This window comes from Pelophylax lessonae (assembly GCF_965119305.1).
Source record: "Pelophylax lessonae genome assembly, chromosome: 5".
NCBI lineage: Eukaryota > Metazoa > Chordata > Amphibia > Anura > Ranidae > Pelophylax > Pelophylax lessonae.
The window spans coordinates 498772193-498798722 of NC_138772.1; the positions used below are offsets into that span (position 1 = coordinate 498772193).

At 41.8% G+C, this 26530-nt stretch overlaps 1 protein-coding gene across 1 annotated transcript in view; it reads left to right on the forward strand.

The window, feature by feature from the left end:
• The window catches only part of LOC309556569 (fibrocystin-L-like), a gene marked incomplete at both ends in the record, with an annotated part of 290856 nt that overhangs the window by 98795 nt on the left and 165531 nt on the right, over positions 1–26530 (forward strand). Inside the window, 8 exons of the mRNA XM_082259013.1 lie at positions 1912–2034; positions 6446–6545; positions 10258–10377; positions 14282–14443; positions 15986–16107; positions 19571–19703; positions 19840–20032; positions 25673–25809. Coding sequence (XP_082115139.1) covers positions 1912–2034; positions 6446–6545; positions 10258–10377; positions 14282–14443; positions 15986–16107; positions 19571–19703; positions 19840–20032; positions 25673–25809 — 1090 coding nt within the window. The remainder of the gene's footprint in view (positions 1–1911; positions 2035–6445; positions 6546–10257; positions 10378–14281; positions 14444–15985; positions 16108–19570; positions 19704–19839; positions 20033–25672; positions 25810–26530) is intronic.

Sequence of the window (26530 nt, forward strand, 5' to 3'; positions counted from 1 at the left end):
TGTACTACATTATCCGCCCCCATCCCCAATTGGTCATATTTTCAAATCAGACACTTCCTTAATTCACTCAACAATGCTGGAGCTTTATCGAGAGACCCTTCTCCTTTTGAAAAGTTATGCCTACGCACCTCGCCCACACGCCATCTCATCTCCATCACATACAATCTCCTGACTACAGACCCGCATGGCATTATCAACAAAGCAAAACCGAGATGGGAAGCAGATCTTAGCCTTTTCTTCTCTGACAAAGAATGGGTAAACATGTCCCAGATTGCACATAGAGCTTCCCTTAACGTTACCACACAGGAGAACTGCTACAAACTTTTAACTAGGTGGTACCGTACCCCAGAGATTCTCCACAAGTTTCACCCTACCATCCCTGATACATGCTGGAGATGCCAGTCTGATACGGGAACCCTCCTCCATATTTTTTGGACTTGTCCAAAGATCCGTCCCTTCTGGAATTCAATTTGGGACACGATCACAAAAGACCTGAATATAGATACCCCATTCTCAACCGCCCTATTTCTACTTCACTTTACTAAAACACCCCCTCATAGATACTGCAAATCCCTCCTACCCCACCTTCTCAATGCAGCCAAAGCATGTATTCCACCCCACTGGAAGTCAACTAATCCACCTACAAAACAGGAATGGCTAAATAGAGTGGACAAAATTGCGAAACTAGAAGAGTTGATAGCCATTGCCCGTGACAGAACAGATTCTTATGCTAGCATTTGGGCTCCCTGGACCTGGTTCCGTGGATCTTACTCTCCAGCTCCTCCTTCCGACATAAATGTACTACCAACTTAACCCACAAATAATGACACGTGATGCAACTATTGCTGACACCTCGAACTTACTATATTTCACCTAAGGATTCTTGGCTAACCATGCTCCTGATCCTTACTACCCGACTGGGCCATGGGCCCCTCCCGCCCCTAAGCAAGGGAAGTAGTGGGAGTGGGCTTCGGACCCATCCTCAGTTGATAACCTACCAACCTTGATACTCATCAAGTACTTGAGTTGCTGATCCTCAGATTTATTGACCGTTTTGGCCTGGAGGCGGAAGCCGCCGACTCCTGCCCTTCACCCCCTCCTACCCTACCTGACTCTCCCTCATCCCCACCCGTTTACCCTTCCTTCCCTCCCCCCTCTCTTCTTCCCTTCCCCTATTCCACCCACATAACTCTTCCTAAATTTCATTGGGAGTTGGACCCTGCTCCCAGGGAAGCCAACTCCCTACAGGAACATACTTTCTCAAATACGATCATAAAAATTATCTCTTTATGACTTTACCTTTTCCAAAACCCACACTAAAAACTCCATTAAGAATTTTTTGTTTAATCTCCACACGTTATTTCTATATACCTAAGGGCTGATTCACTCCCACAACAATTTCGATTAGACATATCACCATATGCCCCTACTCGTTCGTTCTTAATGGTTGTGTTTCAAAGCTGAACGGATAACCATCCCTTGAAAGAATGATTTCCTATTCCTCCGTTCTAGATGCATTATAAGTTACAGAGTGTTCTGAATTACTGTTACCCACTATGTTTCAGCATGATAAGCAATATTCGTGCTATGTTGACTTTCTATGCATGATTTGTTATGTTTCTCATGTACACCATGCTGGTTAAAATCAAAGTTGTTGATACCTTAATGTCTCTTGTGCCAAGAGATTGCATGTTCTGTATATTTTCTGACAATTTCTAAATAAAAATTTTTTGGAAAAAAAAAAAAGAAAACCGACATGATGCCAAAAATACCGAAAATAGATTTAGAGTTTGCATAATACTAACATTTTCTAAAATGTAAAATTATTGGAAAACCCCAGAAAGAATGCAAGCATAACTATTGTTTGACATTATATTTATCTTAATGTGACTTCTGTGTCCTGGCTGCTAGGTAAACAACTCAACTGTTACTGGATTAAATGCTAAAATGTATTCCATAAAATTGGTTGAAGGAGGACTGTTCCGTCCACGTATGCTTGGAGACTTTGTGAGGACGCCACATGAAAAACCTCAGGTATAAATGCGTTTGTATGCAACACTTAAAAGTGATCCTGTACAAAAATAATTTAGCATAAGTACTTTTAGCTCTGTGCATGACTAGTTTATTTCAACAGGCTGTAATGCCTTTATTTCAAGCTACTGCTCGTTACCTCTGGGAATTTAAAGGGTCACTATATAAGCTGTTCCCAAAATAAGGCTGGTAGAGGACAAAGGACTAGTCACAAATATTGCAACTGATCTTTCCAACATAACTGATTTACTATAGCTTTTTCTGTGTGGTGGTTGTCATCTTGGTAAGGGTAGAGTTTCCGGTCCTCATGTCAGAGACTCCAGCAAGGAAAGTAGGCAAGCAGTACAGTAGTGACATCACCAAATCTCATTACAAATCTCCTGAGACTAGCAATCAGAGGCAGAAATGTCTTAAACCCCATACTGAACATATGCATGAGGCTGTGGGCACAGGGGTGCTTAGGCACACTCACATACCAGGAAGTGCACTTTGATTTTTCAGGAGTAATTAAAACCAGAAGGTAAATTATTTATGGTACTGCTTAGGCACAATAAACAATTCTAAATGTTCCCTGTATATCTTCATTTTGAGTTCTGGTTCACTTTAAGCATACATCACTTTTATATTAAAGCACTAAATGCAAGAATACTCACCTATGTTCCAATAGTCCAAAGTTTGCAAGGTCCCTCGCCAGCATTTTCTTCCTGGCTTCTTCCAGGTGCCCATCTTCGGCCATCTTGATTGGCTGGCACAGGATGACATCACTCCTATGCATGTACAGTAGTTGTTCATCCTGCCACACTTGCACTGTGCTGGAAATGTAAACAGAGCTGCACTACTTCTTTCTGAGCGATTTCCTCTTTAGTGTCTAGGTGAAAAGGACTACACCAGACAGGAAATGAGGGAAATCAGCAGCAGGGACCAAGGCAGGAATAAAAAGGATTTTGCTGTTGGAGATTTTTTCTTACGTCCTGTCTATTGACACAATTGTCAGTGAGGGAAAGTCTCTCCATTAGTGTTGGGTGAATGGTTTGGCCTGGGCATGAGCTCAGCCTGTTCATCCAACTCACAAATTTTCAGGGTGTTGAGCAGGTGTTAGACCCTGCGCGCTGCACAGTGCATTTTTTGCCCTGATTGGGCTAAGGAGTATAAGCTGATTGTTGAGGAGCTGGGCTGGAAAGCCAGCCGCAGCATCCTTTACAACCGATGAGTTATCAGCTGTCAATGGTTTTCCTCCATGAAATCCATACCAGACCCTTATCTGGGCATGCAGCCCGACAGGTCCATACCAGGCCACATGCCCTCAACATGGATGGTGCTTTGGGGCAGGAGGGGCTCTGCCCCCCACCTCAAAGTACCTTGCCCTCAAGGTATCAATTGAGACAAGGGCCTCATCACCACAACCGTTGCCGGTGGCTTGGGGGGTCTGTGGGCTTATTAGGGAGCCCTCAGATCCTGCCCCCCCCATGTGAATAAGTATGGGGTACATAGTACCCCTACCCATTCACTAAAAGTGTAAAAAAGAAATAAAAACACAGAGAGTTTTTAACATACCCTTTTATTAAAAAAAAACCCAGATGTAAATCCATCGTCAATCACACCGCACCCTAAAAATAGAAAACAAAAATGCTCCCCCTGACATGAAGGCTGGCTACCTACTGCAGGCTCCCCCATTTTATAGTTCCTTTATAGGTAAGGGGCGGGGTCATTTGAATGTGTCACCTGGTGGCACCGCCTCCTCATGATGTTGCTGACCCAGCATGTAGCAGTCTGTGATATCAGAAGGGGGCGGTTGGATTGACGATGGATTTACATCAGGGGAAACAGTTTTTTTTATTTTTCAATAATGGAATTGTCAAAAACTGTGTGTGTGTTTTTATTGGTGTCCATACAAGATGAGTGAGATGACTGAGATGGAGTCCATACAAGCAGAAAACTGATCCTGAGTTTGGGAGTAAGGACACTCGGGGGCAGCACAGCAATGCCCACATTGCAGTACCTGCACCACTGCAGCAGGCAGACTAGAAAGTCTATTCACCGTCTGCTTCCTACTGCTGATCAATGGAGGCTTTTGGGGAGGGGGCTCCCCCATTTACAGCAAGAGGTCACTGCAGCATCCCGGGGACTGGTAAGAGGGTTGTTCTCCCATTGCCGATACTGCTAGCAGGGCTTAAGCCACTCAGAGCGGGACACCAAGTGTATCCAATCCACACTACACCCATACTGCACTCTATACTTCACTTATTCCAAACCTAGACTGCACCTATACCAATCCTATACTGCATTCTAGCCAACCTTTACCGCATTGGAACCACATCTATCTTGCACCTGGCATCTGTGCCAAGACTATACAGTACCTATACTGTACCTATACTGCATGCAGGTTAACTAGGACTGTCATTAAGTGCAAAGATGCTCTTAAAGTGCCCCAATGATAGTCAGCAGAAGAACATCTTAAACGTCTGCCCCTCCCGTGTTACCTTCTCTGCAAGCCCCCGTTGTTCCCCTTCCCCCTCTGCTACTATCCTCCTTTTCTTTTGGACAGTGCATACCCAATCAGTCTAGGACTAGCATCGCCACCATAAATGTGCTATGGCAGTAAAATTCCTAAACTCGGTAGATTAAACTTTACCAGTGCTCACTGCTGCACTTGAAGTGACCTTGCTACTGTTTATGTCGATCTGGATGCCAAGGGTCATCAAATGCTTAATCCTTACTGGTAATCACTTTGTATGCTAAATTGTGTTATTACCATTGTTAATCCATTTTACGCTTGCCTAGTTACCAACCACATTGGGTGATAATATAATAGGTTTGCTTTTACTAACTGGTTTGGTGCCTGTTTTCTTTGACATAGCACTACCATTGAGAACCAAGTATTACTTTCAGTGATTTCCTGTTATACTGTATGTTTGCACACTCTACCTGGTGTGTCAGCGAGGCTGAGATTCATGAGAAGGTTGAGGCAAATAACAGAGGACGCATGCTATCCAGCGGTTCCTATGGTAGTAGTGCTACACATGTATTAGCAATAAACTGCCAATGCGCTACCAATGAAGTGGATGTGGTATATAAAACAATATGTGTATTAAATAGTACTAATGTAGGAATGGGATGAAGGTGGAAAAAAGCATCCAATTTTAAAGTGTCACCACCATAGGAAAAGCAAAGTAGAAATAAATTGGCGCTAATTTCCAGTGAATAACTATTCACAAAAAACAATGTGACGTGACAAAAGGTATATCAATATGCCATGGATCGCACACTACACACGCTGGTGTGTGATGCAAATCCCAAGAAAAGGTAGATGATAATCAAATGTGAAAAACAATAATAATGAGACGAAACATCATGATTCGCATAATATGCAATAATCAAAAAATGTGTAAATAATGCAAAAAAATATGTAGTAGATATGAAAATAAATGTTGAAAGGTAAAATACTAATAAATAACATATATTTAAAATAGCAAATCATGCGTAATAGTGCAAGTGCAACAAATAAATATGTAGTAGATGTGCAAATTGCCAATATATGCTGAAAGGTAATATACTAATAAATGACATAAAATATAAATAATATATAGCAATTCATACGTAGTAGTGAAAGGGCAATAAAGTGCTTAATAGGTGAAGAAATAATTGCACTCAAAGGTAGGTGAATCTAAATATCCAAAAATAGTCCATGTGCAAAAAATGCAACAAAGAAATGTGCTTCAGGAAGTGAAATGTGACTCTTGTGACTCTTCACAAATATAAAGTGACTCTTGTGATTTTCCAATGTTGCCAGTAGAGACGGCATGTCACCAAAGTGAGCTAATCCTTAAATAGGTGCGATGGCCGCTCACCTCCATATACACTCATATGAGCGTTTTGTGATCAATATCACCAGGTTAGAGTAGATGAATCTTCCTCTACAGATCAGGCTCTGATGGGGCCAATACAAGATCCCTCTCTCCTTCCGGAAATAATGCCAGTAATATGGTAATATGAGCCGCCTTTTTTTAACAGAAATGGCCAGATATTCTCCAATAACTCCCGCTCATGTTATGGACAATAATAGACAGGATCTCATGGTGTAGTACGTTAAAATTATTTATTAAATAAAAAAATATCAAAATCGCAGTATAGTTAAGACAAGCGCGTATCCGCCGATGCGGTACAATCCGATACTTCCGGTATCGGCCGTAGACCGGAAGTGGCATCACCCGGCTCCTCCCGACGCGTTGCATCACTCCACGTGACTTTATCAAGGGATTCTACACATGTAGGTCCACGTTTGCAAAAGATTAGACAATTGGCAATTAAATCTGACAATTCAAGGGCTAATTTGGAAGGCAGGGCCATAACATGCATGGACATTCTATGGTGACTTCTCTTGACTAATAACAGATTACATCTCATCATTCTAAAGGTTGAAGTCTACATCAATGGAATTCCATCCCGATGTACTGGGGACTGTGGTTACACCTGGAATGTGAAGGAAACTCCAGAGATAAGCTCTATTAGTACAGGTAGAGTATCCACATATCCTCTGTACTATTTACCGTTCAAGTGCTTTCCAAGTCACCTGCTGCTTGCATATCAGCTTGCACTCTACCGTTTGGTTTTAATCAACATTAGGCTCAATTCACAAAGCCCAATTCCAGGCTGCAAGAAAAAAAAAATGCTTGTTTGCTCCAGGGGAAAATAAAAAGTCTGTATTACCATGCCACCACTCCAGCTGGCTACAGTGCTGTCCTCTCCTCCCTCTCGCTCCCCAGGCTGTGGGCAATCTTTCAGTGTCATCACATACAATGCAGGGCTATTAACCCTGTATTGTTCATGGAGGATGCAAAAGTGCAGCCAGGAGTGCGTTAGAGAGGCAGCCGTGCTGGACCGGTTGCACTACCAGAAGGACCAAGCTGGGACAAGGAATAAAGTATGTATTACCCTTTATTCCTCTACCCCTAGGCAAAAGAAAGCAATAACCCCTTGAAGTAGGGGTAGGCCCCTCTGCAAAGGTAGTTTTTTTCTTGTGCCCAGAGTCGGGCTTTAAGTCCAGCCTAATGGTGTGAATACACGATTAGAATATCGCCCGATCATTCGACCACCGACTTTTGAAAAAGTATTTGTTGGTCGAAAACGTTGCCAACATACACGGTCCGAATATCGTCCGACCGTTGCCCGCCGACCATCGAAACAGTGTTCGTCGGTCGAAAACGTTGCCAAGAATGTATACAGATTTAAAAATGAACGACCTCAACACCAACGTATAGAATATCGTTCTTTTGCAAACGAGACGACAGAATTTTTCGTGTTTTTCAAACGGTATTTTTCGTTCACAATATCGATATCGCTCATTGATGGCTGGGCATTAACGAGTAGAATATCGGCCGATCGCTCGCTGAACGGAAATTTTCAGCCGATTTTCTTATCGTGTATTAGCCGTAGGTACTATATTTTTAACCATGTGACTTTTTTAAATTAAGGATTCCTATCCTGGTGTGTTAGCTTTGTGAACTGAGCTTATTGTGCTTAACCATATCAGCCAGTAGCCAGATTATCATAGGAAGATATCCTTCCGTTTTCAGTTTTGCCATTCATTCCTCACATGGGCTACCTTTGCAGTAGACCCTATTGGGATGTGATTTTGACCATATTGTGCTACTGTTGCTGCCCCTGTGTGGTTACACAGAGACACCAAATAAGGATGTTACTTGCAGTCACTAGAGCAGTGGTGGTCAACGTAAAAAATAATAGAAAACATTCAAAATAACAGAGAATCTCAAATGTGGCCCTGACACTTTTCTTGCTTTGAGTTAGTCATCCAAACTCAATGAGCTTTAAAACACATTAATACCCAAAAATGTCAGTACTGCAATTTAAATTAGTTTTGCAAAATGAATGGGCTTTAACACACCTTAAAGCAGAACTGCACTGCATCTGGGCACCACAAACCAAAAACACTATTTAATTAATTTTTAATATTCAAAGCAAACTCACCCATCCATCCATGTTTCCATGCTTTTTTTTGCTGACAAATAACTTTGAAAAACACCCCCTAGCATTTCTGGCTATGACCATCTTGATTAAGGGCAGAAGATTCATAAAGCATTTACTTCCTATATTCCATCTGCCCTTAGTTCAGGAACAGAGACAGGAGGGTGTGCTTAGCTGAGAAAACCATTCCTCCCCTCCAGGAGACTCTTGGAATGTATGACATCATTTGCCTAGGCCTGTAAACCAGGAAGTACCTGAAAAAATGTAAAACAAATTTTAAAACATGTAAATATGATATACTTTCTTATCTATTTACTAATGCTAGCAGTATAAGGGGTAAAAATAGTCAGTATGGATTGAGAGAGTGAAGTTCTGTTTTAATGACCAAAAATTTGGGTACTGCAATGCACATTAAAAAAGAATTGGAGTCATCATGGGTGTAATTGGGTGCAATAGAACCCCCCAACATTGGTGTCAGTGGATGTAATTATAACCCCCAGCATTGGCATCAGGGGTTGCAAAAAAAAAACCCCAGCAAAAACAGTTCCTCCACTCCTGAAGACTCCTGGGATGTATGACATAATTTTCCTAGGCCTGTGAACCAGGAAGTAACTGAAGAAATGTAAAAAGAAAAAGTTTAAAACAAATAAATATGCTTTCTTATCTATTTAGTAATGCTAGCAGCATAAGAGTTAAAAATAGTCAGTGTTGAATGAGAGAGTGAAGTTCTGCTTTATTTTAAAAATAATTGGAGTCATCATGGGTGTAAATCGCACACCTTACCTCCTACACAAAGCTAATCTCATCGCAAATGACAAATGTTGGAGATGCCATCTACCTGGAGGGGATCTACTACACATATGGTGGTCTTGTCCACTTATTGCCGATTTCTGGTCTAACATCCACAAGATACTAGTTCAGATAACCAACATTCCGGTTGATTTCTCACCGAGCACTCTCCTGCTACACTTACATCATCAATACAATCCACCATCATATAAGTCCTTGACAACATTTCTAATTAATGCTGCGAGATTATGTATTCCAAGACATTGGGGAACAGCTGCAACTCCCTCCATCAGAGAATGATTCACGCAAGTTGAAAAATTATCTGAGATGGAAGAACTTATAGCAATTGCCCACGACACTCCTGTCAAATTTGCTAAGATCTGTCAGCCTTGGCGAACATTTAAAAACACAGAAGCCTATACTCAGATTATGATCTGATTCTAAGAAGCAGAATTATTCAGTTCTGATAGATGCTTATCTCCTCTCACATCCATTTGGGGTAAATCTTCTCATGTTTTGAAAGCGTGTGATCCTTGCTTGTCTCTACACCCCTTCTCTCCCTTCCCCCATATTTCACCCACTCTTCTCCCCTCCCCCATCCAGGGGAACATGCTGGCATATATCTTTTATATAGATCTTCACATATAGCCACTTCTAAGATACAGGATTGATCCTTTTCATTTATAGAAATTCTTTGTGTTTCTACGATACTATGTAACTGTGGTTTATTACTACCTTAGTTAATATTGGATCACCGAGAATGTTGATCAAATTGATCCAACTGTTGTACACTTTCCTAATGTGTATTTTGTTCAATAAAGCTTTTTGGAAAAAAAAAAAGTAAATAGGTGTGGGTGTGCAATAGAATGGGTGTGCAATAGAACCCCCCAACATTGGTGTCAGTGAATGCAATAATAACCCCCCAGCATTGGCATCAGGAGTCGCAAAAATAACCCCCAGCAAAAACCGTTCCTCCCCTCCTAAAGAATCCTGGGATGTATGACATCATTTGCCACCAGAAAGTAACTGAAATGTAAAATAAAAAGTTTAAAACAAGTAAATATGCTATACTTTAATATACTTACCTTATCTATTTACTAATGCTAGCAGTATATGGGTTAAAATAGTCAGTGTTGATTGAGAGAGTGAAGTTAAATGCCAACAAATGTTGGTACTGCAATGCACATTAAAGAGATTTGGAATCATCATTGGTGTAAATGAGTTCAATAAAAACCTCCAGCATCAGTTACAGTGACTGCAATAAAAAACACCATCATTGGTCTCAGTGACCACAAAATGAAGTCCATACTACAAACATGGAAACATTTGTGTTTAATATCTTTAATATCTTAGATTACATGATGACCCAAAATTGTATACAGTATATTGCAATATTATATGTTCAAAGAATTGATAATTTTGCAGACAAATTTATTTTTGAACACTTTATTATAGAGTGGAATGGAGAGGATGAAGTCCTTATAATAAATGGAACTGGATTCTCAAACAGTACTGGCAATGATACCACTTCTGTTACTATTGGCAACATTACCTGCCCCATTCTTAGTATTACCGGTAAGTCATTTCATGAACAATGAAAGCAATAGCAGGAAACCAACATAACCAATTACAATGTTAAAAAAAATAAAATGTATTTCTTGAACACTGAATACATTTTCACTAAGATTAGCATATCATTCATAGTGAGCAGATCATATACAGTATCTCACGTAAGTGAGTACACCCCTCACATTTTTGTAAATATTTTATTATATCTTTTCATGTGACAACACTGAAGAAATGACACTTTGCTACAATGTAAAGTAGTGAGTGTACAGCTTGTATAACAGTGTACATTTGCTATCCCCTCAAAACAACTCAACACACAGCCATTCATGTCTAAACTGCTTGCAACAAAAGTGAGTACACCCTAAGTGGAAATGTCCAAATTGGGCCCAATTAGCCATTTTCCCTCCCCGGTGACATATGACTTGTTAGTGTTACAAGGTCTAAGGTGTGAAAGGGAAGCAGGTGTGTTAAATTTGGTGTTATCGCTCTCACTCTCTCATACTGGTCACTGGAAGTTCAACATGGCACTTCATGGCAAAGAACTCTCTGAGGATCTGAAAAAAAGAACTGTTGCTCTACATAAAGATGGTCTAGGCTATAAGAAGATTGCCAGGACTCTGAAACTGAGCTTCAATACAGTGACCAAGACTATACAGTGGTTTAATAGGACAGGTTGCACTCAGAACAGGCCTCGCCATGGTCGACCAAAGATGTTGAGTGCATGTGCTCAGCGTCATATCTAGAGGTTGTCTTTGGGAAATAGACGTATGAGTGCTGCCAGCATTGCTGAAGAAGTTGAAGGGGTGGGGGGGTCAACCTGTCAGTGCTCAGACCATATGCTGCACACTGCATCAAATTGGTCTGCATGTCTGTCGTCCCAAAAGGAAGCCTCTTCTAAAGATGATGCACAAGAAAGCCCGCAAACAGTTTGCTGAAGACAAGCAGACTAAGGACATGGATTACTGGAACCATGTTCAGTGGTTTGATGAGACCAATATAAACTTATTTTGTTCAGATGGTGTCAAGGGTGTGTGGCGGCAACCAGGTGAGGAGTACAAAGACAAGTGTGTCTTTCCTACAGTCTAGCCTGGTGGTGGGAGTGTCATGGTCTGGGGCTGAAAGAGTGCTGCCAGCACTGGGGAGCTACCGTTCATTGAGGGAACCATGAATGCCAACATGTACTGTGACAAACTGAAGCAGAGCATGATCCCCTCCCTTTGGAGACTGGGCCGCAGGGCCGTATTTCAACATGATAACGACCCTAAACACACCTCCAACAGAACCACTGGCTTGCTAAAGAAGCTGAGGGTAAAGGAGCATGTTTCCAGACCTAAACCCTATTGAGCTTCTGTGGGGCATTCTCAAACGGAAGGCGCAGGAGCGCAAGGTCTCTAACATCCACCAACTCAGTAATATCGTCATGGAGGAGTGGAAGAGGACTCCAGTGGCAACCTGTGAAGCCCTGGTGAGCTCCATGCCCAACAGGGTTAAGGCAGTGCTGGAAAAAATGGTGGCCACACAAAATATTGACACTTTGGGCCCAATTTGGACATTTTCATTTATGGGTGTACTCACTTTTGTTGTCATCGGTTTAGACATTAATGGCTGTGTGTTGAGTTATTTTGAGGGGACAGCAAATATACACTGTTATACAAGCTGTACACTCACTACTTTACGCTGTAGCAAAGTGTCATTTCTTCAGTGTTGTCACATGAAAAGATATAATAAAATATTTACAAATATGTGAGGTGGGCTCCTTGTAACTAGGGTCAAAATTAGTGCAATTAAGCAGGGTAGCTAAAGGCATATACTGTAAGTATTTTACTAAGTCCCACCTCCTTAATGAATGTTTAAAAATTGGGTTAGTTATTGGATTTCACCTATCAGGAGTGGTCCACAAGATAGTGTCCACAGCTTTAGGGGTTAGTAGGTACACTTCTATACTTACCCACAAAGGGTGTAGGTTACTGCATGGTATGCTGCTAGGAGGCAATTTGTGTCATGTAATGAAGAGACTCTAGCCCTAGCATCTTGCCGATTACATTTGATACGGGAAATCTCTGGATAGTTCCTAAAATATGTGGAGGGACGTAGACAGGGAGGGTTCCAGGGAGGAGGAGCTTAAGCAACAAGGAAATCTTTATCGCCAACTATGAAACCTGATACTTTTTCAATTCAACCTATAAAGGACCCAAAGTTCGTTGCATATAAAGTAACATAAGATGGTGTGAGATATATTCCCAAATAGGGCAATTTATCCTGTACCCATTGGTTGGGGAGATTGGAGTGAACAAAGCTAGCCAGGTGCAAGGGAGATATTCTTAGACTTGGACTCAAAAATTGTACATTTTATTACACATAGGAGGTGAGGACAAGACAGTACATCAATATAAAATGATAAAATCAAGAAAATGCACTCGAAAATATCAACTCTACATGTTTCGCCATCTTCATAATAGCTTCTTCAGGAGTTTTCATAGACATTTCTCGAGAGTGAACATTTCTTAAGATGACCTGAACCCTTTCTTATGCCGAAGGTGGAGGCAATAGAGGTGACGCCACCCAAGCGAGCACAGAGGGGGAAGGGAACCGAGACATCCAAACTCTTAAAGTTGACCCATAGAGAGGGTGACAGCCAAGCTGATTATAATGAATGTGCAGTTGATTCACTAGGTACCCCAATGTAAAAAAGGCAGGGAGGGAAAACAAAGTTTCCTTAGTATCCCCAAATGGGAGGTATCCCCAAAATTGGCAAAAGACACTAGACCACCGGGGAACGACATATGAGCTTTGAGACCATTTGCGTCTCTTTCATTTTGAGCGTACTATTGGAAAATTTGTTCAATTAAAATGGCGGTGAACTTTTGAATACTGCATGATAATCCATGTGCCCAATTTTGCCAATTTTGGGGATACCTCCCATTTGGGGATACTAAGGAAACTTTGTTTTCCCTCCCTGCCTTTTTTACATTGGGGTACCTAGTGAATCAACTGCACATTCATTATAATCAGCTTGGCTGTCACCCTCTCTATGGGTCAACTTTAAGAGTTTGGATGTCTCGGTTCCCCTCCCCCTCTGTGCTCGCTTGGGTGGCGTCACCTCTATTGCCTCCACCTTCGGCATAAGAAAGGGTTCAGGTCATCTTAAGAAATGTTCACTCTCGAGAAATGTCTATGAAAACTCCTGAAGAAGCTATTATGAAGATGGCGAAACATGTAGAGTTGATATTTTCGAGTGCATTTTCTTGATTTTATCATTTTATATTGATGTACTGTCTTGTCCTCACCTCCTATGTGTAATAAAATGTACAATTTTTGAGAATTCAGATTTTTCTCCATCATTTTGCACCGTTAAAGTCCCACTTTGCCCCCCTCCATTGTAGCTACTTTAAACAAAGGGATGTGGTGCTTTCTACTTCATCTCTAGCAATATTTCTTTAAAATTTAGACTTGGACTCGTTTACACATAATCTCGAGAGAGCAGAACATTATGTGAGTATATGGGTCAAATTAGAGAGGGAAATCATTGGATTTGTGAGGAATAACAAAACATTGTCTGCAAAACATATGGTGATACCCTGCAAACTCTATTCCTCAAACGTCTGGATTGGCTCTAATAGATAAGGCTAGGGGTTCCATTGCAAGAGCAAACAGTAGAGGTGACAGAGGACACACCTGCCCTGTGCCTCTGCTAGTTGGAAAAAAAGATAACAGAACAACCGCGTAATGAACGAATGTTATAGGGTTGTCATAAAGAGCTGTAACCCATGAGAGAATTTAAGGACTGAATCCCCAAGTTGTTGTCAATAGTGCCCTGTGAATGTTCAAGAATATTTGAAAGGTCTTCTGCTCCATGGTTTTGGTGATGTGCATAATACTGATTTTTTTTTTCATTTATTTTTATCTTAAGCCAATGAGATCAGATGTCTGGTACAGAAGGCAAATGCGGGGACCTTCCCGATCACAGTGTACATCGCAGGAGTTGGGCTGGCAACGTTTTCTGGTGGAAACCTGACCCTTACCCAAGAACTGTCTGTTTCATCTATTATACCATCAACGGGAAGCTCAGCAGGTAATTAAATGCTTGCATGCTTATTTGTGATTTGTGCTCAGAGATAACAAAGTTATCTAAATACTGGTGCCTCTCCATTTTTGGCCTAGTTGACACTGCTGCAACCTCTCACCTTGTGACTCACTACAAAGTTAAGCCTCGTACAAACGCATCGAAAATCGGCAGGGAATTTTCGTCCGAAGACCGATCTGCCGATTTTCGGCTTGTTAGTATGATGCTTCCGACAACCGACTCCGACTTTTCGGCCAAAAAAATCTGGTGTGCAGGCTATAAAATTTTTGTCCGCCGTCAAAACACGGCCAATTTTCGTGCAGTCAGTACAGATTTCGGCAGGGAAAAATCTAATGAGCAAGACTGGACATGCTCAGAGAAGAAAGAACACAAAGAAAGCAAACCAACACATGACATCACTTCTGAAGTAGAATTTTGTCGGGTGAGAAAATTCGTGTGCAGTCTAGGCACATACCAACCAACAAAACACCACTCTGGACAAAAGACGGCCGATCGGTCGGCCGATAATCCTTGCGTGTGTACTAGGCTTTACAGTGTTGCAGTCAGATCAATGGGGAGAAAAGACCAAGGAAATGCTTCCTCCTGCCTGCAGCAGACTGATGCTATCATCTTAGCCTAGGCAAAATTGCTTACCTTTAGCTTGATTGCGTTTTTTTAAAATGAACAGCTTTTTAAAAAAATATTGAATTTTTTTCTGTCGATTTGTGAAATGTCAAGAATTTATACATTATTGTAAATTAGATTTATTTAAAGTATAATTCATGGCAAAACTTTCTTTCCCTTTTGGATAGAGAAAGGGAGGGTTATGACCGCTGTCAATTTCATTTTTGTCATTTATGTACATTTTGGTCGATTTCCCTTCACTTTTTCCATATCCACAACAGGAAGTGACAGGATATCCCCCCAAAGTGATGAAATTCCTGGTTTTCAACAGGACTAGTATCCCCAATGGGAAGATCATATTTCTAATCCTGTTCTGGTGGCAATCCAAAATTTGGGATTTTCTTTCACTTTTTCACATAATGGTAAACATGACAAATGGAGAGGGTGAATCTCACTTGTGGGGACACAGACAGCAAAAAAAAATAAAAAAAACAGACAGGTGTTCTAATCAATCTCCACTCCAACTAAAATACAAAAAAAAAAAAAAAATTGGCCTTTAGTTATACTTTAAATTCTCAAGGGGCAGAAAAAAAAAAAAAACATAATTTAAGTATGAAAATTTTACTTTTGAAGTTCTGAGGAAATGCTTCCTCCTGCCTGTAGCAGACTGATGACATAATTTTAGCCTAGGCAATATTACTTGACATTAGCGGGACTGCTTTTTTTAATGACAACTTTAAATAAAAAGAAAATTGCTGTCAGTTTGTGACATATCATTGTGTAAATAATGTAAAACAAACAATCCAGATTGCTAGCAAATGTATACTCTTGCCATGTCTGTATTATAAAACACTTTATAAAATAAAATGCAAATTATCAGTAGCTGCATGCATTCAGTGTGATGTATACTCTGTCTTCTACCACCAGGGGGCACACTGGTAACAATTCATGGCAGGGGATTTGGCGGTGATTCAGCGGCAGAAATTGGTGGCGATGTCTGCGCTATTAACTTCATCAACCTGACAATGATTCAGTGCAGGACTTCAGCGGTAAGTAGAGGGTGAGAAGCCCTCTTAGTTCCTGGCAGGTTCATGTTTGGTAGTGGAACAGTCAGGCACTCTGTCTGCTTAAAAAATATTGATTTATTTAAAATAAGCTGGACCAATGCAGTTAATAAAATCTATACCTAAACTCCAGCTTTAATAACCCAAGTTAGTCAATAAAAGTCAGCTCATCATTGAGAAAAATATTTCAGCCAATCTTTCTATTTTCTTTTAGTATAGGTTCCCTGTCTACAGAAAGAACTTTGCACTGACCTAAGCAACTTAAAGTGGAAGTAAACCCTCCTATCATTTTCAGCCAAAGAAGCTGCCATCTTGGCCTCTGTTTAGTCTTCAACTGCCATGATGCGGCACATGTGATCAGTTATGATATCAGCCATTGGATGGCTTGACAGTTTGGTTGAGAGCACAACCAATGTAACAGTTTCATTCCCGGAATGCCGGGAATGTAACTGTTTTCTGATAATAAAATCAATGAGTTTACTTCCACTTTAACCACTTCAGCCCCGAAAGATTTTACCCCCTATTTTGCGATTCGGCACTGCGTTACTTTAATGGACAATTGCGTGGTCCTGCGATGCTGTACCCAAACAAAATGTACGTCCTTTTTTTCCCACAAATAGAGCTTTCTTTTGATGGTATTTGATCACCTGTGCAATTTTTTAATTTTGCGCTATAAACAAAAAAAGAGCGACAATTTTGAAAAAATTCTGCTACAGTATATAACATTCCCCCCAAAAAAAATTTAAAAATCAAAATGTTTTAACATTTTAGGCCAATTTGTTTTCTGCTACATATTTTTGGTATTTTGATTAATGAAAAAAGGGGGGGGGGGTGACCAATGCTATGGAATATATGAAAAAATTTATGTACAGGTGTAAAGCTGCCACCAACCAACCCCTGTAAATAAATGTATCTATTTTGATCTTTTTATGATGAGTATATACCTATAGGATCTTGGCATTGGCACATTTTTAACAGGTAGCGCCGGTACCAACCTTTTCCAACCCTTTATTTATATTTTGATTAATGGTGGCGATCTGCGATTTTTTTTGCGGGACTTCGACATTGCGGCAGACAGATCGGACCCCTGACTGACATTTTTTACACTTTTGAGGGAACCAGTGACATTACTACAGTAATCAGTGCTAAAAATATGCACTGCTACTGTAATAATGGCACTGGCAGGGAAGGGGTTAACCCTATGGGTGATCAATGGGTTAAATGTGTGCTTCATGCTTACTGACATGTGTGTGTGTGGGGGGGGGGGGTTCTGTGACAGAGACAGAGATCGCAGGTTCAGCTATGCTGAATCCTGTGATCTTCTCATGTCTGTCACTGAGAAGATCCGCCTGCTTTGTTTACATAACCAGGCGGGTCTTCTCACAGTTTCCCCGACGATCGGGGAAGGGAAGTGGCGATCGCCGCCTCTCCTCCTCCGGCCCGACTCCCGCTGTGTCTAGGGGAGCCGCACTGCTGCAGTAGGATTACTGTGAGCAGGCAACAAGTGGTTAACAGAATTACCCCTTTTTTTTTACATACTGCACAGATATAATACAACTGGAAATATTAGTGGATGCCCTGGCTTATGCAAATTTGGGTTATATCTTTAACCACTTCTGGACCGCCCGCCGCAGTTTTACATCAGTACTTTGATGCTAAATACCGGGGTTATGGCAGCAGATAGCTGCCATAACCCTGGTATTTTCTTACAGGACGGGCGGTCCTCTTTCACATAAAAGTGGTCCAAGCAGCAGATTCTCCGCGGGATCACATTTATGGGCAATGGGAGAGGTCACAAACTAGAATCCGGCGCTGACCATTTGGTGATGGTAAAAATTACAATGCCCGATTGATCCTGAGCTGCTGTGAAAAAAACTCCTTGGGAAGGAGACATCAGAACAAATCCACACAAGGTTGGGAACAAGCGCTGACAGGAGCAGGCTAACAAAATGTAGGCATCCACTACAGTACCCTAGCCAGGAAGCAATAGGAGACCTTCTCATAAAAATAGCCAAGTTTATTAAAAATGGAATTAGAAATAAAATTAAAAATAAAACAGTACCAAGGTGCCCCCCTCCCTCCGCTTCCCGGTCGTTTTCCCCACTTACCGGAGCCATCGGTAGCGGGGAAAACGATCTGGTCCATCCATGTCCCAGGCAGGAAGTCGAGTGAGGGCAAGATGGCACCCACTCGACTCTATGGCCTTGGAGAACCGGAGTGACATCATACATCACTTCCTCCCAACGGCCTTAAAGGGCCCATTTCATGCTGAAAAAATAAAAATGTTTTTTTTGCTTTTAAGTGTAGATGTGAGATCTGAGGTCTTTTTGACCCCAGATCTCACATTAAGGAGGACCCGTCCTGCTTATCTCTATTACAAGGGTGTTTACATTCCTTGTGTTAGGAATAAAAGTGATCAAAAACATTTTTTTTAAAGGAGCAGTGTAAAGATAAAAAATAAAAAGTAAAAAAAATAAGAAAACAAATAAAAATTTAAAGTGCCTTCCTCTTCCTGTCCAGCAGGAAGTGGAGGGTGTCACAGCAGTGAGATGGAGGCTTGGACAGCAGGGTGAAACCGCAGTGAGATGGAGGCTTGGGCCGCACGGTGGCCGTGATGCTCATCCACAGGATCTTCCGGCGTAATGACTGACGCGTTTCCGGGCATGCGCACTGTGGTGGGAAACCAGCGCGCACTCCTTTTTTTCTGACTTTGAAAAAGGAGCGCGCGCTGGTTTCCCACCACAGTGCACATGCTTGGAAACGCGTCAGTCATTACGCCGGAAGATCCTGTGGACGAGCATCACGGCCACCGTGCGGCCCAAGCCTCCATCTCACTGCGGTTTCACCCTGCTGTCCAAGCCTCCATCTCACTGCTGTGACACCCTCCACTTCCTGCTGGACAGGAAGAGGAAGAGAGGAGATGATTACAGACCCACAGTGATGACTCCAAGCCCCAGCCTCCACACGGACACCGGAAGGACCCATCTTGTCTGCTTATACTTACCTTGATGTAAGTTTTTATTACTTGTTTGCCATATTAAATCGCAGTCTTAACTCGGAGGCGCCTGTTTTCTCTTTTGTTTGTTGCATGTTTGGAGATCCACCTGTAAAACCATTCCTGTTTTAGAGGTTGTCTCATTGTTGCCCATCTAGTGCACCTGTTGTCAGTTTCATTAACCCCAAAACACCTGAAACTGATTAACAACCCCCTCTGCAGCTTCACTGACCAGATCAATATCCCAGGAGTTTACTTGACTTGATGCTATACTCTGATTAAAAAGTGTTCCTTTTTAATTTAATTTTAATTTTTTTAAGCAGTGTACATCCCTGTGTGTTTTAAATAACATCTGCCCTGTTTTAAAATTCTCAAACATATACTGTATATCATATTTTTCCCATAGGTAAGACTGACCTACGCACAACTAATTTCCAAATTTTTTTTTCGCAGGGATCTGTTGGACTCGCTGATGTTGTTGTTTTCACTGGTGGCTTTAACAGCACCTTACAGAATGCATTTGAATTCACTTTGGACTTTGCTCCAACTATAACTGGAATCAGCCCAAACATCAGCAATGTTCTGGGTGAGAACATTCACTTAATTACTTTTAACTGTATATTTTATTTTTCAAGTATACATTCTGTGTTCAAATCAGAACAAATGACTTCTGTTAATGGAAGCTTTAATAAGTGTATATACAATTGTTTGCTTTTTTACAGGTAACACAACACTGACTATTTTAGGATCGGACTTCAGCAGTGCATCCGAAGACAATACTGTGTTCATTGGAAAATCATCTTGTAAACAGATAGAGTGGTCACCAACAAACATTACATGTATCCTCCCTGCTCTTCCTCCTGGAACCTACCCAGTCCTGGTCCATGTGGCTAATTGGGGATATGCAGTTCCCAGGTACTGTGCCAGAATTAGCATTGTACCCACTGCTTGTTGCTCTCTGTAATTGGGCTTAATTGTCCTATTTCTCTTCTGCTATGAAGGAAGGGGCTTGGAAATAGGGTTGCCACCTCATCCCTTTAATCCAGGACACATATTAATTACACAGGTTCTGAGGCTGATATAATGCACAAAGGCACCAAGTGAGTTTAATTACCACCTTTATCATCCACAGAACCTGTTTCATACCTCCCAACCGTCTTTGATTCACCGGCACCGTCCCGGAAGTTGAATATATGTCCCAGAGTCCTGGCGAATCAGGTCTAAGTCCCAGAATGGAGCTCAGTGCTGCAACAAGTTCAGCACTGGGTTCCAGGGACTCCCCTAGCAGGGGCGCAGTATTGTGGTTACCAGTCACAAACCACCTGCGGCTTGTGCGGGTTGTCCGGGTCCAGCACCGCAAGGAAAGGTATTTACAACAACCGGCATCTCTCCGCCACCTGCCTCTGACACAGAGCGGGGTGTACTGAACCCGCCCCCTCCTCCTCCTACTGTAATGTTTTCCGGAGGAGGCACACCACTCTGAGCAGTGCTGATCTGAGGTCTGCAGGGTTGATGATAAGGGTGGAAGGTTAGGGGGGTCCAAACATCCCCCCCCCCCCAGAGTGTCCTGCCCAAGGTTGGCAAAAAAGTGTCTTTGCTCCTGTCTAAAATTGCCCGGACCGCAGCTGGTGCCAGTGCAAATGTCCCCCTTCTGATTAGATCACACTGCGCATGTGCAGCCTCCAAACCAGCTGATGTTATATCATCTGAACTCGGGCGCCTGTGATGTCAGAGCCGGCATGTAGTTTGCACAGCGTGGGTGAATTATTAAAAGTGTCCTCTTGTCGGCCGTGACACTGCTGCTGATATGTATACAAAATAAAAGGACAGAAGAAAGTAGGGCTTTGCGGGCCAGTGGGAGGAGAAGGATCAAACCAAAACCAATATATAAAACAATTTACATTTTATTAGATTTACACATAAAAAAAATGCGTCGGCTTGCTGGGGACCTACATTGACCGCATTCCATCCGAGACCTACTCTCAATCCTACACAGGCTTTTGGTTTTTTTCCCCTTTTGGGATATATTTCTACCTTAATGACTCTTACTAAATGTTTTATACACAATTTTTTCTATGTGCGTTGTCTTTGTCAACATGAGCGTGACCGCCCATGTTTTTTATGTGTAAATCTAATAAAATGTAAATTTTTTTATATATTGGTTTTGGTTTGATCCTTCTCCTCTCACTGGCCCGCAAAGCCCTACTTTCTTCTGTCCTTTTATTTTGTATAACAATTAGGGGTAAGGGCCCTACTACACTGTACTTTTTTCACTGCTGATATGTAGCCTGTCATCATGGAGGAGCTGCTGCTTCAGTGCTTCTTCTAGGACTAGGAGACATGCAGGGAAGACCGAGCTGCACAGGTACATGCAACTTTTTTTAGCCAGGCACAGCACTGTTTTTATTGGATGGGGGCTTGTACAATAAAGGAGAAGTTCATGGAAAGCTCATTTGGCTGTACTTCTCCTATGGGTCACAGGAGTACAGTTCGTTCTGCACTCCTGTGACCCCTTTTTTAGCATACAGTTTTCCACTGTTTGCTGAATCACAGAGCTGTTCCAGGCATACACCCAGGAGCCTGGACCATTAGTTGGTCCAGGCTCTCAAAAAAATGCTAAGATGCTGAGCCAGCCACTTCCATCTTCTCCACAGCCCAGGGCTCCAGTGAGGCATGGGGGGTGCGACAAAGCAGAGAGCTGGTGACTGACAGTAATAAAATATATTATCATATATATTGTGGGTATGCACGTTAACACACTTAGCATGATATGAGGGTGTATTGCGGTGCAGTTTATTTTAGGTAGCACCCCCACACACAGTACTGTGTTGTGTTAAAGCCTAACTTCAGCTTTCTGTTAGTTTAAATTTGTTTATTTGGACCAAGCTGGTCCAAATGAGCTATGCCCTTTAATAACAGATGTATACAGATAGTACACAGCACTGTGTTCCAATAGTGGAATGGGTTTTCCCATCTCGGAACAAGATTGAGTCAGACTGAGAGCTGTTCAACCATTCATAGGAGGCTTTGTATTTTATAAATGAATACGAGGCTGGGGGTGGAGATCATGACCTCATTCATAAAATTCAAAGCTTCTAGTGAATGGTTGAGCAGCTCTCAGTCCAACTGATTTTCTGGATGTTTTGGTGCATTGAGCTAGCTCTATAAAATGCCTTAGGGTGCATTTACATTATGTGTCATGTATCCTACATCTTTAAACCCTGCAGCCTGCGTTATGTATGCTAAACCCGACACTGACTGCAGCACTTGGAGCAGCGTTGGACTTCCCCAACCCCTGTGCTCTGCTTTACGTACTCCTGCACTTTATACACAATACTGTACATTATATATTTCTCACCAAAGTATTTGTCTCAACAGTTGCTGGTTGCTTTGCAGTCCCTGAATTTGAATGAAGTTTTTCTTTAAAGTAGGCACAGGCAAACCATATTTTATAGGTACAAGGAAGCCCAAGTTTTGTTTAACCACATCTCTAAGCCCCTCCCACTGTTAAAAGTTTGACCACACCCACACTTATCACGACGCAGGTCTTTTCCTTCCTCCAGTGTCCCTCATTCTGAAGTTCAAAAGTTGGGAGGTATGCCTGTTTAATTAATGTGTGTCCTGGTTTAAAGGGATGAGGTGGCAACTCTACTTGGAAAACTATGGGGATGCTCTGAAACCTCAGCCTCTCTTTGGAATCCTGTGTTTCCCTAAGCACTTTCAAAATGAACCACTTTAGGACCAGGCCTATTTCTGACACTTGTTTACAAGTTAAAATCAGTGTTTTTTGCTAGAAAATTCCAAACATTAAATATATACATATATATATATATATATATATATATTTTTTTTTTTTTTCGCAGAGACCCTAGAGAATAAAATGGAGATTGTTGCAATACTTTATGCCCCACCGTATTTGCACAGGGGTCTTACAAACGCAGTTTTTTTGGGAAAAATACACTCTTTTTAAAATGAAAAAAATAAGAAAACAGTAACATTAGCCCGATTTTTTTCTATAATGTGAAAGATAATGTTACGCCGAGTAAAGAGATACCCAACATGTCATGCTTCAAAATTGAGCATGCTCATGGAACGGCGAGAAACCTTGGTACTTAAATATCTCCATAGACAAAACTTTAAAAATGTCTACAGGTTACCAGTTTATGGGCCATACACACTATAAGATTTTCTGAAGACTTTTTCCTTTAGACTTACCAAAACCATATAATATGAGGTCAAACCTAAACACTTTCAATTTGTATGCAATCTGGCTGGCCCTTGCACTACATAGAAAAGGTAAATCTGAAGGAAATCTAACCACAAAACTTGGATAGTGTGTATCCAGCTTTAGAGTTACAGAGGAGGTCTAGGACCAGAATTGTTCCTCTTGCTGTAACTATCGCAGGGATACCTTACATGTGTGGTTTGAACACCGTTTACATATGTGGGCACAACTTGCTTATGCGTTCGCTTCTGCACGCAAGCTCAGAGGGACAGGGCCTTTACATTTTTTTTTTTCTTATTTATTTTACCTTTTATTTTTTTATTTTTACACTGCCCCTTTAAAAAAAAAAAAAAAAGTTTTCACTTTTATTTCTATTACAAGGAATATAAACATCCCTTGTAATAGAAATAGCAGGACAGGCCCTCTTTAATGTGAGATCTGGGGTCAAAAAGAGCACAGATCTCCCATCTACACTTAAAAGGAAAAAAAAAAGATAAAAATGTATTTTTTTTTCTTTAAGGCCATTGGGCGGAAGTGACTTATGACGTCGCTCTGGTCCTCCAAGGCCATAGAGTCGAGTGGGGGCCATCTTGCCCTCACTTGACTTCCTGCACAGCACCTCAGAGGACCGGATCGTTTTCCACGCTACCGATGGCTCCAGTAAGCGGGGAAAATGACCGGGAAGTGGGGGGGAAGGGGGGGCACCTCTCCCGCAGCCCATAAAAGTGATCCCACAACAAATCCGCCGACCACTTTTATGTAAAAGAGGGCCGCCAGCCAAGTAAGAAAATACCGGGGTTATGACAGCTATCTGCTGCCATAACACTGGTATTTAACATCAAATTAGCAATGTAAATAGATGGTGGGAGGTCCAGAAGTGGTTAAAGCGCACACCAAAATTAGATAAAATCAGAAAGTATGCTCCTTTATGCATGCAAAACTTTTTATGATGCGTGTGTGCACGAAACAGCTGTAGAGGTTTACTGCAGTACAATGCTTGAGGTCCTGGCCGCCACTCTCCTAATGGATATACAGCTGTCACATGACCCAGATCTCTCCCAGCCTTTCTGCAGGGAAACATAGCCAGGAGGAACTTCTAGTCCTCTGCTGCTGCTCATATGTTTTAAAAAAAAAAAACAGCCTTTGGAATATAGACTAAACATAAAGACATAATAGCAATAAATGGTTTTACATTGTCATACAAATATAATTTAAAATCAAATCTTTTTTATTTTTTGGCAACATAGTGTGGGCAGATTTCCGCCAGTCACAGGCTGCGTCACGCCCCATCCAGCCTGTGTCATAGAATAAGAGGGAAGTTAAGACTCCATCAATCTACATGTAATATCCCACCCCCATTGTGTTTACTGATTAGTAGGCATGAAGGAGGAAGGAGGGAGTGGGCTGTCATTTACCACCGCGTACTCCCACATGAGTGACTCCACAGTCACATGTGTAAGGGATGTCAGGTACCCAATAAAAAAAACACATTTCCGCTTTATGGCATTTCTATGAAACCACCAGTAGATGGCAGCACAAAGTTTAACTGCAAGCAAGGCATGGGAGGAACTAAAAAGTTAGACCTTTTGTTCCTGGGGGAACAGAATAGCAGTTGCTATCCACCAGACTAAAAGTTCATCATACCTCACTCATGTCCTTGTAATTGCAGAAACGTTTTCAATAAAAATAAATCTGGTTTCACCCAGTCCGATCCCTTCGCACATTGGAATTATTGACCATACTTTCAGCATATGTGCAACACATGGGCTAATCAGATGTGATAGGGAGGAAATGCTCACTAAAAACTGAGCAGGTGCAGAGCTGCCAACACTGCTCTGCAAAGTCCCTAGGTGAATTGTGAACTTGGGCAGAAGGGGGGATAGAGAACAACAGGATTACCCAGTTTTTTTGCAGAATACAGAAAACAAATCCCATTGTGACTGAGTGAATATGTACAGCATGTAATACACCATCTATTGATTGTTTTTTAAGAAGTGATTTTGGTGACACTTTAAGGGCTCATTTAGACCTGCAGTTGGATGGTGTTAAAAAAGCATGGTTGAGCCATGTTTGTAGCACCCTCCCCCTCTACTCAAACTGCACAGGCATTGAATGGGGTGCTCACATGATGGGATTGTGTTGCTTTGCTTCACACCCAGCAAAAATGTTGCTTCCAATGAGTTTAGTGGGCAGTACTGCCGCCAAACAGGCCTCATTGAAGCAAATGAGGACATAAAGCAAATGCTTTGGTACAGAATTAAAACAGACAGTGAGGAGGCATCGTACTGAGAAGTATATAATATGCTTAATGGCTTTTGGTTTGATTTCAGCACTGAGGCATCAATAAAGTACATTCTAAATGTGAACAACATCTCTCCAGAGTATGGATCCGTGTATGGAGGATCTCATGTCACATTGAGAGGATCTGGATTCAGTTCTAACCCACAAGATATTCTTGTACAAATAGGTAAGATATAACAAAGCTTTGTTACATGGCCTTCAGCTGGATACACACTATACAACTTTCTTTAGATTTTTTTCCTTTAGACTTACCAAAACCATATAATAGGAAGTCAAACCTAAACTCTTTCAATTTGTATGCAATCAGGAAGGCCTTTGCACTACATGATTGAAGGTAAATCTAAAGGAAATCTAACAACAAAAGTTATATAGTGTGTATCCAGCCTTAAACACTTACAGGTTTTTCAGCTGCAGAGAAGGCAATCCTGGTCTATTGCTAGAAAGGCAATGTTCACAGTATATTAAAAATACAAAATGAGAAACTCTGTAGCCAAGCAAATATAACTTCCCTAAGGAGGTCAGCAATGACAGTGCATTTATTTTCTTTATTTGTACATCGCATTGATGTGAACACCGCTATTTATTCTCATGCCGATATTAACCGCTTGCCGACCGCCGCACGACTATTTACTGCGGCGATCAGCCCCTCACAGGCAGAGCGACGTAGTACTACATCGCTAGCCTGTGAGGGTCTAGGGAGCGAGCGCGCACCGCCGGAGGTGCGCTCCCACGTGGTCACGGGCCCCCCCCCCCGCGTGTGACTGGCGGACCCGATGTCCGCCGGTCACTTGGCGATCGTCGGTGCAGAGGGAGAAAGGCAGGCAGCTGATGTAAACAAGCCGCCTGTCATTCTCCCCTGTGTAGAAACAGTGATCATACGGTTCTAC